Source organism: Trichechus manatus, unplaced genomic scaffold, assembly GCF_000243295.1.
Source record: "Trichechus manatus latirostris isolate Lorelei unplaced genomic scaffold, TriManLat1.0 scaffold00174, whole genome shotgun sequence".
Lineage (NCBI taxonomy): Eukaryota > Metazoa > Chordata > Mammalia > Sirenia > Trichechidae > Trichechus > Trichechus manatus.
Genome location: NW_004444110.1, coordinates 541187 through 553618, shown reverse-complemented (window position 1 = coordinate 553618; position 12432 = coordinate 541187). Strand labels below are relative to the sequence as shown.

The following is a 12432-nucleotide window of genomic DNA, read 5'->3' as shown; positions in this document are numbered from 1 at the left end:
TACTGAAGAAGAAGAATAGGACTCACACTACCTGACCTCCAAACCTACTATACAGCTACGGTAGTCAAAACAGCCTGGTACTGGTACAATGACAGATACACTGACCAGTGGAACAGAATCGAGAACCCAAATGTAAATCCATCCACCTACGGTCATCTGATCTTCGACAAGGGCCCAAAGTTCATCAAATGGGGAAAAGACAGTCTTTTTATCATATGATGCTAGCAAAACTGGACGCCCATCTGCAAAACAATGAAACAGGACCCATACCTCACACCATATACAAAAACTAATTCAAAATGGATCAAAGATCTAAATATAAAACCAAAAACTATAAAGATCATAGAAGAAAAATAGGATCAACGCTAGAGACCCTAATACAGGGCATTAACAAGATACAAACCATAACTAACAACGTACAAACTCCAGAAGATAAGCCAGATAACTGGGATCTAAAAATTAAACACTTACGCTCATCAAAAGACTTCACCAAAAGAGTAAAAAGAGAACCTAAAGACTGGGAAAAAAACTTTTGGGTATTACAAATCCAACAAAGGTCTAATCTCTAAAATCTACAGGAAAATCCAACACCTCTACAACAAAAAGACAAATAAATCCAATTAAAAAATGGGCCAAGGAAATGAACAGACACTTCACCAAAGACGACACTCAAGCAGCTAACAGACCCATGAGGAAATGCTCACGAATCACTAGCCGTTAGAGAAATGCAAATCAAAACCACAATGAAATAGCATCTCACCCTGGCATAACTGGCACGAATCAAAAAAACAGAAAATAACAAATGTTGGAGAGGCTTCGGAGAGATTGGAACTCTTATGCACTGCTGGTGGGAAGGCAAAATGATACAACCATTTTGGAAAACAATATGGCACTTCCTTAGAAAGCTAAAAATAGAAATAACATACAATCCAGCAATCCCGCTCCTAGGAATATATCCTACAGAAATAAGAGCCATCACATGAATAGACATATGCATACCCATGTTCACCGCAGCATTGTTCACAATAGCAAAAAGATGTCAACAACCTAGATGCCCATCAACAGATCAACGGATAAACAAACTATGGTACATACACACAATGGAATACTACCCAACAACAAAGAACAATGATGAATCTGCGAAGCATCTCACAACAGGGATGAATCTGGAGGGCATTATGCTGAGTGAACTAAGTCAATTACAAAAGGACAAATACTGTATGAGACTACTACTGTAAAAACTCATGAAAAGGTTTACACACAAAAACAAACAATCTTTGACTGTTATGAGGGAGGGGAGGGGTTGGGGTGGAAAAACACTAAACAGACAATAGATAAGTGGTAACTCTGGTGAAGGGGAAGAGAGTACACAATACTGGGGAAGCGAGCACAACTTGTTCAGGGTAAGATCGTGGAAGCTCCATGGACAAATCCAAACTCCCTTAAGGACTGCATTACTGGGCTGAGGGCTGTGAGGACCATGGTCTCAGGGATCATCCAGCTCAATTGGCATAACATAATTTATAATGAAAATGATCTACATTCTACTTTTGTGAGTAGTGTCTGGGGTCTTAAAAGCCTGTGAGCGGCCATCTAAGATACTCCACTGGTCTCACCCCTTCGGGAGCAAGGGAAAATGAAGAAAACAAAAGACAAAAGGGAGAGATCAGTCCATAGAACTAACAGACCACAACTACCATGGCTTCAACCAGACTGAGTCCACTATGACTAGACGGTGCCCCCTACCACCACTGACTGCTCAGACAGGGATCACAACAGACGGTCCCGGACACAGCTGGAGAAAGATGTAGAAGAAAATTCTAACTCAAAAAAAGACCACACTTACTGGCCTGACAGAGACTGGAGAAACCCCGAGAATATGGCCCCCGGACACCCTTTTAGCCCAGTAACAAAGTCACTCTGGAGGCTCACCTTTTAGCCAAAGATTAGACAGGCCCATAGGACAAAATGAGACTAAAGAGGCACACCAGCCCAGGGGGAAGGACTAGAAGGCAGGAGGGGACAGGAAAGCTGGTAATAGGGAACCCAAGGTCGAGAAGGGGGAGTACTGACATGTCATAGGGTTGTTAACTAATGTCATAAAACAATATATGTACTATTTAATGAGAAGCTAGTTTGTTCTGTAAACCTTCATCTAACTTCAATAAAATAAACAAATAAAAGAACATGTCTCTGCTGTTAATGAGCCTTTTGTCCCTACCTAAGTCTTTAAAGAGTTTGCTCCAGTCTAATGCCTAGAAGCAGCATCATGAACAATTGCTTAGAGAATCTGGGCAACTGAGGTTTCCTTTTACAACTTTAAAACTCGAACTACCACCACAGTACACTTTTATTATGCTAGAATGTAACTTATATAAAGGTCAGTGGTTTTCAAAATGTGGTCCCTGGACAACCAGGATCAGCATTACCTGGAAACTCTGTAACAGGCCTACTCTGGAGATGACTTCTGCCATCTATTCCGCTTAATGAACAAAAGTCCTGGAGAGAGATGAGAATCTGCTGATTCCTCAGTCCATTTCTGTTACTGCATGCCTCTGACAAGGTAAGCATCTCACTGTGCTGGAAACTGTACATCTTTTGCATGTGTGGCCCCTCAACAGAAGCCAACTAGTTCATTGAATGCTTGATTCAAAGAAGTAGCCGTCTAGTTTTACTCTGGAATGCTTGACTAGGCTGCATTTTTACTGACAGATACCTCAGTACAGGAGATTTAAGAGATCCCAAGGGCAATTCTGACCACATGCAGTTTTTGTCTTATGAACAATTTGAGAACCTAATTGCTATCTAGGACCTGACTTCACTAACAGCAGCTGCCGTCACATCCAGGATACTCATTCACTTATATGAAGGAGCCTGGCTCACATTACGGGAGCTTACCAGCGTTACTTCATCTCCTTGGACCGACACATCAGGTCTTCGGAAGTGACATAAGGCCACAATTGCAGCAATGCTGGCAGCATCAATAATATTTCCATCATGATTTAATAAATGTAAGTCCACACGTATTTGCCAAACCTGAAAGTAAATTTAAAACAAAATAAAAAATCCTAACTGATCACAACCAGCACCTACTTATCAGGAAAAGCAATACATTCACCCCTTCCATTTTATCAATAAACATGTATTTTAAAAAATATTAAGCCAGACAAACATCTGAGATACTAATAGGTCACCTTTCTATGTAAGTCATTTGACATTAAAATACATAGTCTAAATGAATTGAATCACTCTATTTGTAAGCTAAGATTTTCCAAACTCCAAGCCAAATTATCTTTTTACAGTGTTTCCTAAGTTAAGAACCTCAAACTCTTAGGTTTTATTCGATACCATTTATGATAACCTTACAAATAATGAAAATAGCTGGAAATAACGTATTCAAGTATGGAATGTGGAAAGAGAAAGGCTAAAGTGACTTTTCTGGAGTCAAAAAGCTGGTCAAAATACCCGAATCAAGAATAAAGTTCTCAAATCACCATACAGCTCAATTTACTGAGACTAGCATTTCTAGCCCCTGCCCTACCACTGACTCACCGTATGGTCTGTGTAAATCAATAAATGTATCCAAATGAAGGATTTTAGCCATTCTTCATTTCTCCATCCATAAAAAAGGAGAACACTATGTGCTCCTATTCACACACTTAAATATCATAAGAAAATAAATGAGAAAGGATATGAAAAAGCCACAAGTTCTTTGAACGAAACAACTCCCTTTTAAAGACAATGATTTTGTCCCTTCAGAAAGAGATAACAAAAGGCTTTCCAGAGAACACTTGGGAGCATTTTCAGTAAAGTGAACCAGTACAAACTGAATTAACTAAAGCTCTGAACATGAAGGTATAGATACAGGATCCCATCAATCAACAATATTCATCCAAAGGTTAGGAATTTGGGGCATATTTCCCACCTTTTCACCAGCAACAACACAGAGAGATTCGGTGTCTATACACTTCGAATTTCTTAGACATCTTTCCAAGAGTCGGTTCAACTTCACCAAGAGATCTGACTGCCTATGAAAATAGGAATGGACTAATGTCATGAAATATAATATCAGGCATTAAAACAACAGCTCACTGCTATTAGGTTTCCCTCTAGCTAAAGCAGCTTAAGAAAAAGTTTTAAATACCTGCCAGGCTCAAAAGCTGGGGCAGCCATCTGAGACAGTTCAAGGTTAAAAAAAAGAATACCTTCTGTTGCCCTATTGAGTTTTGGAGAAACAAGTTCACAGGAAACTTGTCCAAGAACTCTGCAAAAATAAAGGGTACAAATGCGTTAAAGAAACATATTTCCTTTCCAATTAAGAAAAGAAATGAAAATACTTCCTTTCCAATTAAAAAAAGAAATGAAATTTAAAACAGATACCAATTAAATTTCAATCTTATCTGAGTAATAATGTGCTCGGCTTGATGTACCATAAAAGGTAAAAATTACATCTCTAGTAGTAAAATATATGCAAAAATAAAACCCATATTGGTACAGCCAAAGGGATAACAACAAAAGAAAACACCCTCTTCTTATAACAATAGTTACAATGCCATAGATTTTTTAAAACTGCTTAAAAAAAAATCAATTATCTTTATTTCTACTTCTAGTTTTTTGATTCAAGATAGCACGAAAACTTGAGATTCCTTAAAAATTTTCATACGGCACAGTTCGCTAAGCTTATCTGACAAAAGATACTCACTACTTGCAAACGAAAATAAAAACCTAATTCTCAGGTCATGCAAGAAAAAGGAAAATGGGACCCACTTAGGATTGACGGCAGTGGGTTTGGTTTTAGGATCCCTAAGGATCTCTACATTACATTACTCACAATAGAACGTGGAAAAAAAAGGTGGCCACTGCAGGGTCCAAAACAAATTCTGTGTAATCACTGCTGGTTGTCTATATAATTTACAGAGGTCAAAAAGAACGATGTGACACTCATGTGACAGAAAATACATTTATGATTCAAAAATAAAACGACCATAAAACCTAAAAATCTTGTATTAAAGAAAATATACTTATTTTTGGCATCTAACAACGTACTGTCCAGACTTCCATTGCTCTGTAAACACTGAGTCAAAGTTCTTTATAAACTGCTCTTTATTGAACTTACATCTAATTTGAATTGTTACCTTGTTTTCCCAAGTTCCACAATACAGCAGCCATAATCTGTTCCAAATGATATCTTGATGTTCCTATAATCATAGGTTTGTCTGCCATCCAGCCGCTGTAAACACAACATTTGTTCATTTATTCCTTCAACAAAGATTTACTGAGCAACCACTATATGCCAAGGCCTGGCCTAAGCATTTGGATGAAAGTGGTGAGATCCTTACTACTCCACTTCCATAAACCAAACCAAAATAAACTACTCCACCCCCATGGAAAAGTGTAAACTAGGCGCCCAGGCACTGACAGTAGCTAGGGTGACACAAGTCTTGCAAACAACGAGTCCAGGCAGAAAAACGTCTGGGAGTGGAGAGAACGCACCGGCCATTCCCCTTGGGGGATCCCGAGCCAGCGCCTGTCAGGTCTGCGCGTCTAGGCAGGAAGGCTGAGGTCGGCCGTGCGACCAGAACGCTCCTGCAGCACGCAGGTCTCTGGGGGCCTCTTACCTTCTTCTCTTCGATGGCGCGGAGCAGGAAGCGGCGCTCGCAGTTCGAGAGTGGCGTTTCCTTCATGATGTGGCGGCTTGCGGGCCGCTCCAACAAGTGTATCGGTGGAGAAAGCGTAACCTGCTCTCCTTCACAAGCACCCAGCTCGCTCTGCCGCGCCGGAAATTTGCGTAATCAAGGCGCGGCGGCTGACGGTGGGAAAACGAGCAAGACGTCACTAGTGCGCAGACTCAGAGCAAGGTTGGGGCAGGCAAAGTGGATTCGGAGCAGCTGAGGTGCTTGGGAAGGGATGTGTTTCTGAATCTGAACAGGAAGATCTATCTCTTTTACTGTACATTTCTGGGGAGAAAAGGACACAAACAATAAGCAGCCGAGTGCTATTAACTAATGTTAGTATAGCGCTCTCACAATTCGCTCTTTCCTCAATTCCAGCGGGGTAGGCTAAACAGTTAATGGAATTTTACAGATGAGGACGCTGAGATTTGCTTACTCCAAAGCCGCAGAGGCAGAGCTTGAAGCCAAATTAAAAAAGAGAAACGCTGGAATGAGGGGAAATGGGTGTGGGATGGGGAGAAGAAAGTTGAGAAGTTGACAATTGAGAACGTTCCCACCTGTAACTAATGGTGTTAGAACTACTGACTGAAATTAAATTTATTATTTATTTCTTACTGTTTCAAGTTACTTTAAGCCGGTAGACTTATTTTTATGGGCATAGAGGAACCTTAGTGGTTCTGTGCTACAAACTACTCAACTTTTTTGGAGGGGGAATATCAAGTAGTAGTTAAAAGCAGGAACTCCAAACTGCCTGCATTAGAATTCTGGCTGTGCCATTGACTAGTTCTGTGACACTGAGCAAGTTACTTAATTTATGTGCCTCACTTTCCTAGTCTCCAAATTAGGGACAATAAACCAATTTATTGTGAGGGATAAAAACAAGTTAGGGAAGATGGATAAGTAGATAGGTAGCTGCCGTGGAGTTGACTCCAACTCATGATGACCCTTTGTACAAGAGAAGAAAAAGCTGCGTGCGTGGTTCTGCATCATCCTCACCATCGGGAGCTTGATTCAGTCCATTGCAGCTATGGTGTGAATCCGCCTCATCCAGGGTGTCTCTCGCCCTCTTTGGCCTCCGCATTTACCAAACACGGTTTCCTCTTCCAGCGATTGTTCCCTCCTAATGATATGTCCAAAGCAAGTGAGTTGAACAATGTTCTCTTGTGATCCATAAGGTTTTCACTGGCTAATTTTTGGAAGTAGATTGACAGGCCTTTCTTCCTAGTCTGGCTTGATTTGTATGATGGTTAAGATTGTGTGTCAGCTTAGCTGGGCCATGATGCTCAGTGTTTTAATGTAATCACTCCCATGATTGAATATACTGTGAGTAGCCAATCAGATGAAAGGGATTCTCCTTGGGGGTGTGGCCTGCATCTGTATGTAAGCAGACTTCTGGTTTTTTGCTCTCTCTGGATCCTGAGTCTGCTTCCTGTCCTCTCATCTCCCGTCCTTGGGACTTAAGCTGTCAGTTTATCTGCCGAACCTGGGGTTCATCCATCTTCATGGCCTGTGAGTGGGAGCCGTGCTCTCTGACCTTCCAATCTTGGGCTTGCCAGCTTCTGCAGCTTTGTGACTTGGGAGAGGCCTCTACCCTGATCCACAGACTTGGGACGTTCTAGCCTCTACAATCGTGTGAGCTGTTTTCTTGGTATAATATCTCTCTATGTATATATTTATATACTTTACTGGTTTTGCTTCTCTAGAGAACCCAGCCTAAGACAGTTTAGAAGTTCAGTTGAAACCTGTCCGCCGTGGACAGGTTTTTAAAACACCAGTTTCAAGATACTAATGGTATGTGAAACACGAGTGGCGTAGCTTACACCATCACAGCAATATGCAAGCCACCACAGTACAACAAACTGAGAAATGGGTGGTGAAAAAAAGCTAGTTAATACGCATAAAATAATGAGCCTTGGTGGTGCAACAGAAGCCCTGGTGGCACAGTGGTAAAGCGCTCTGCTGCTAACTGAAAGGTTGGCAGTCTCCTTTGGTAACGATTACAGCCTTGGAAACCCTATGGGGCAGTTCTACTTTGTCCTATGAGGTCCATACGAGTAAGGATTCACTCCACGGCAACAGTTTTATGAGTTGGCATGGACTCAACCGCAGGCAGTAACAACATATGTAAAAGGCTTGGAACAAGGCCTGGCGTGGAGTAAGTGCTGTTTACGTATTTGCATATTATTTTGTTTCCTTTTGCTTTTGAGGTGGCAGGTACTATAACTTCTACACAGGCTTGATTATAATTCTTTTATCTCTACTCACATGTTTTTTCTACCAGTAATACGTTGTAGTCTCAACTTGTACCTCTTGATATCCATGTACTCAGTAAGTATTTATAGAGGGCCTACTATGTCCCAAGAATAATTCAGGGACAGGAGAAACGGGGTGGACGACATCCTTGCGTTCAAGGAATTTATGTTCTCTTCAGAGGAGACAAACAAATAAAAACCATTTTACTCACTGATAAGTGCTGTTTGGGAATGGGAATGCTATTTTAATAGGGGTGGTTGCAGGAAGAGGTCACTTTGTAGAGGTGACAGGTTAATTAAGTAAATAGTAATGAGAAGGAGGCTTGCCGTGATTTCATCTGGGGAGAAGGAAAAGTGTTTCAAGCAGAAGGAGCAAGGTGTGCGAAAACTGAGATGGGAATGAGCGCAACATGGAGACAGGAACTGTGAAGAGAGGAGTTGTGAAGAAGGAGGAAAGAGGGCAGGAACTATGTCCACATGCAAGGGGATTACAGGGTACAGGCCATTTAAGCTCTTTAACAACGTAAGTTCACGTTGCTAGTATAGAATTTTATACCAGAATTCCTGGCTGTTACGTTCATCATTTAAATCCTTGGGTTCTCTCAGCAAGCATTTAGTAATTTCCCTTTTCCTTCAAAAATGATGTGTTGTTGTGTGCCGTTGAGTTGATTCTGACTCACAGTGACCCTGTATGACAGAGTAGAACTGCCCAATAGGGTTTCCTAGGCTGTAATCTTTACAGAAGCAGATTGCCAGGTCATTTCTCCTGTGGAGTCACTGGATGGGTTCAAACCACCAGCCTTTCGATTAGCAGCTGAGCGCTTAACCATTTGTGCCACCATGGCTCCTAGCAATAACATAGGCCTTCCTTTATTGAAATTGTCTATCCTTCCCTGGAAGGCAGCTTGGTAGTGGAAACAGAATGGACTATGACTTAAGATAGAGTTAACCCCAAATGGACTTTGGGTGAGTTAATCTTTCTGGGCTTTAGTTTCTGTATCTTTAGTTTGGAAATTATAACTACTCTGTGTTAAGTGGTATGAGTAAAAGCATCTAGCACAATGTTTTAGACACAGTAGCTATTCCAACATTAGGTTCCTTCCTTTTTTGGCTTGGCAAGGGCTTCCCATAAGTCTTCCCAAATCTGGCATTTCAAATTGCTGTCTTGACTACATTGACTTTGTTTTCCTTCCATTTTTGTAGCCTTTCTACCAGTCTTTCCTACTTTCACTGTTACATCGTTTTAATGTTAACACTCTAGCACTTGTCTTTTATTGGGGTTAACCCATAGATGTATGACCTCATCTCCACTCACATCTATGTACCATTATACAATGTGTTTCCTGCAGGACCTTGTTTTTAGTAAGAAACTCTTGAAATACCAAAGGAAACTTTGTTTTAGGCTTTCACGGGGGGGGAAGTTTTCAAAGTTTGAGAAGAGGTTCAGGTAAGTTACACATTCTACTCTTATGAAAAAAATTAGTCTGAGGCAACATATTAACCTAGAAGAGCTGTCTAAATATAACCTGGTTTTTGACAAATTCTTTGAATATGCATCTTTTCTGTTCTTCAGTGGATATCTGTTGCTTCGTCTGACCAGCACCCCTCTATTTCTTGCAGAAATGCCCTTCCCTGACCCTACATGGGGTTGCCCTGAGTCGGAATCGATTCAAATGCAACTGGTTTTTTTTCTGGACCTTACATGATTCTGGTGTTAATGTTAATAGCAGATGTGGGCGTGAACAGGGCTTGCTGATCAGGGAACTCTATCTCCCTGCCCCATTGACCATTCACCCAGGCAGGCCCAAACGTACTTTTCCCATCAGTCTTGACATGTGAACTCTGGAACTGAGAAGGTCTTTTCTTCTCTGGGTTTGTAAACTCTAAGGAGCATGTAGGCCTGGAACTGTTAGGACATGCCATCATGTGGAGAGAACCTGTCTGAAGATGAAGTCAGGCAGAGGCCAGCAAAACTGAGAAATAAGAGAGAGAAGTCTAGTTCTATGTAGAAATAGAGTTTGCGCCACCTTTTGGATTCCCCAGTTAGGGGTATATACAATACATTTCAGTTAGTCTTTTGTTACTAAACCAAACTAGTTGCTGTGGAGTTGAATCTAACTCATGGTGACCCCAAACATTTCTGAGTAGAACTGTGCTCCATAGGGTTTTCATGGCTGTGGCGTTTCAGAAGCAGATCACCAGGCCTTTCTTCCAAGGCACCTCTGAGTGGGTTCGAACCAGCAACCTTTTGGTTAGTAGCTGAGCACTTAACCATTTGGGCTACCCAGGGACTCCTGGTCTTTTGTTAACTATACCTAAAAGAATTCTGATTAATACACTTCTATGAGAGTATAAAGATCCATTCTTATTAACATTTGCACCGCGACTGGTACTGAGCCTTGGGAATAAATGGATAAATGGCCTATTACAATACATCTGGTAAGAGAATTAATATATTAATGAGTTGTATTAATTTTCTAGGACTGCCATAACACATTATTACACTTGGATGGCTCCAGTCCATGCTTAACTCCAGCGTAACTCTGATCTCTGTCTCCATCTTCACATTCCATCTTCCTTTTATGTCTGTGTCTCAAGTGTCTCTCTGTCTCTTTTTATAAGGACACCACAGTCATATTGGGTTAAGGGCCCACCCTAGTTAAGTATGACCTCATCTTAACTAATCACATATGCAATGGCCCTATTTCCAAATAAGGTCACATTCTGAGATTCCAGGAAGGACATGAATTTGGGGAGGACACTATCCAACCCAGTACATGTGAATGAATGAACAAGTGAAAGCGTACCGTCTTATTTAGTATGTAATATTTCTGCTTTACAATTCGTCTATTCACAAATTGGTTTTCTAGAAATTTTCCTGGAAGGAAATACTACAAAATGAGAAGAATGGTTATCTCTGAGTGGTGGAATTCTGGGAAATTTTTTTTCTTTATGATTTTTTTTTTGTTTATGAATTTCCTAAAGGCACATGAATAACTTTTATTATCAGAAAAACTAAAAAATGCTATGTTATCCTTTTCCTTTTCTGACATATTTAGTTATTTATTTAAGGCAATTCAGCTTATAACTACATTTTAATAAAGATGTTTGTTTTGTTGTTGTTTTCTAAGAAATAAACTAGAGACCACATATCAGTTAATTTGATGAAAGGATTTTATGCGTTGATAACACTAATAATTTATGTGGTATAGATTTTTCTTCCAAATATTTTCTTGATATTATACATTTAAAAAACTGCATTAATAAATCCATCTCTAGCATCTATTGAATATTTAAAACAGCTTTCCCTTTCATTCTTACTGTATCATTTGGTATGCCGAGTAAGCTATATAAGATCTCTCATACTGTTATGGATTAAATTGTGTCCTCCAAAAATGTGTATCAACTTGGCTAGGCCATGATTCCCAGTATTGTGTGGTTGTCCACTATTTTGTGATCTGATGTGATTTTTCTATGTGTTGTAAATCCTAATCTCTGCCTGTGTTTAAGAGGCAAGATTAGGTTATGTTAAAGAGGATTAGGGTGGGATGTCACACCCTTACTCAGGTCATAGCCCTGATCCAATGTAAAGGGAGTTTCCCTGGGGTATGGCCTGCATCACCTTTTATCTTACAAGAGATAAAAGGAGAGAGAAGCAAACAGAGAGATGGGACCTCATACCACCAAGAACAAAGCATGCGGAGCAGAGTGTGTCCTTTGGACCTGGGGTCCCTGTGCTAAGAAGCTCCTAGACCAGAGGAAGATTGATGACAAGGACTTTCTTCCAGAGCCGACAGAGAGAGAAAGTCTTCCCCTAGAGCTGGTGCCCTGAATTCATACTTTTCTCCTCCTAGACTGTGAGAAAATACATTTCTGTTTGTTAAAGCCATCCATTTGTGGTATTTCTGTTACAGCAGTGCTAGATAACTAAGACATATGCTATTAAGCTTTTTCTATATACTTAGAGAAATAAAAAACTCTGTGTTCATTTTATCATAAATACAACACAAACAGAGGGGAAGGTAATCAGAGGGAATTTTGATTTCCACTGCACTCAGGTAGATGTAACATGTGAGTAATCATGAACACAAAGAAAATTAGGCATATGGTTCTGTATAGGACACAACACGTCTTTTATCTATTCTCATCTATAAAAAGAAGATTCATGTTCACTGATAAAAGTTTGTAGCAGACTATGTGGTTTAATGTCACATTCAGCAATAAATATGCTCCAGAAAAATTCTATACCGATTAGACTTTTGCAAGTAAAATCATATTTTAAATTAAGTAGAATTTGTTATTTTGGGTTAATTTATTGTAGCACAAATAACTATTAAAGGATTGTTATGGTAGACTGAATAATGGCCCTCCAAAGATGTTCATGTCCTAATCTCTGGGACCTGTGAATATATGTTACTTTATATGGTAAAAGAGCCTTTGCAGATGTGATTAAATTAAGAATCTTGAGATGGGGAGATTATCCTGGATTATCCAGATAGGTCCAATAT

At 40.1% G+C, this 12432-nt stretch overlaps 1 protein-coding gene across 6 annotated transcripts in view; it reads right to left on the bottom strand.

Moving 5' to 3' along the window:
- Positions 1-5784, bottom strand: part of EXOSC9 (exosome component 9) — an 18003-nt gene extending 12219 nt beyond the window's left edge. For 2 of the 6 annotated variants that reach the window (XM_023741132.1, XM_004386846.3), the window contains exons 1-5: positions 5619-5783; positions 5136-5230; positions 4145-4264; positions 3926-4028; positions 2899-3036 (exon numbers count right to left, since the gene is read on the bottom strand). In XM_023741132.1, the coding sequence (XP_023596900.1) occupies positions 2899-3036; positions 3926-4028; positions 4145-4264; positions 5136-5230; positions 5619-5684 (522 nt within the window). In that variant the 5' untranslated portion in view covers positions 5685-5783. Of the gene's footprint in view, positions 1-2898; positions 3037-3925; positions 4029-4144; positions 4265-5116; positions 5522-5618 lie in introns of those variants that run through there. The other 4 variants (XM_023741134.1, XM_023741133.1, XM_023741135.1 and 1 more) reach the window with 4 other exon arrangements.
- Between the last annotated feature and the right edge of the window lie 6648 nt (positions 5785-12432).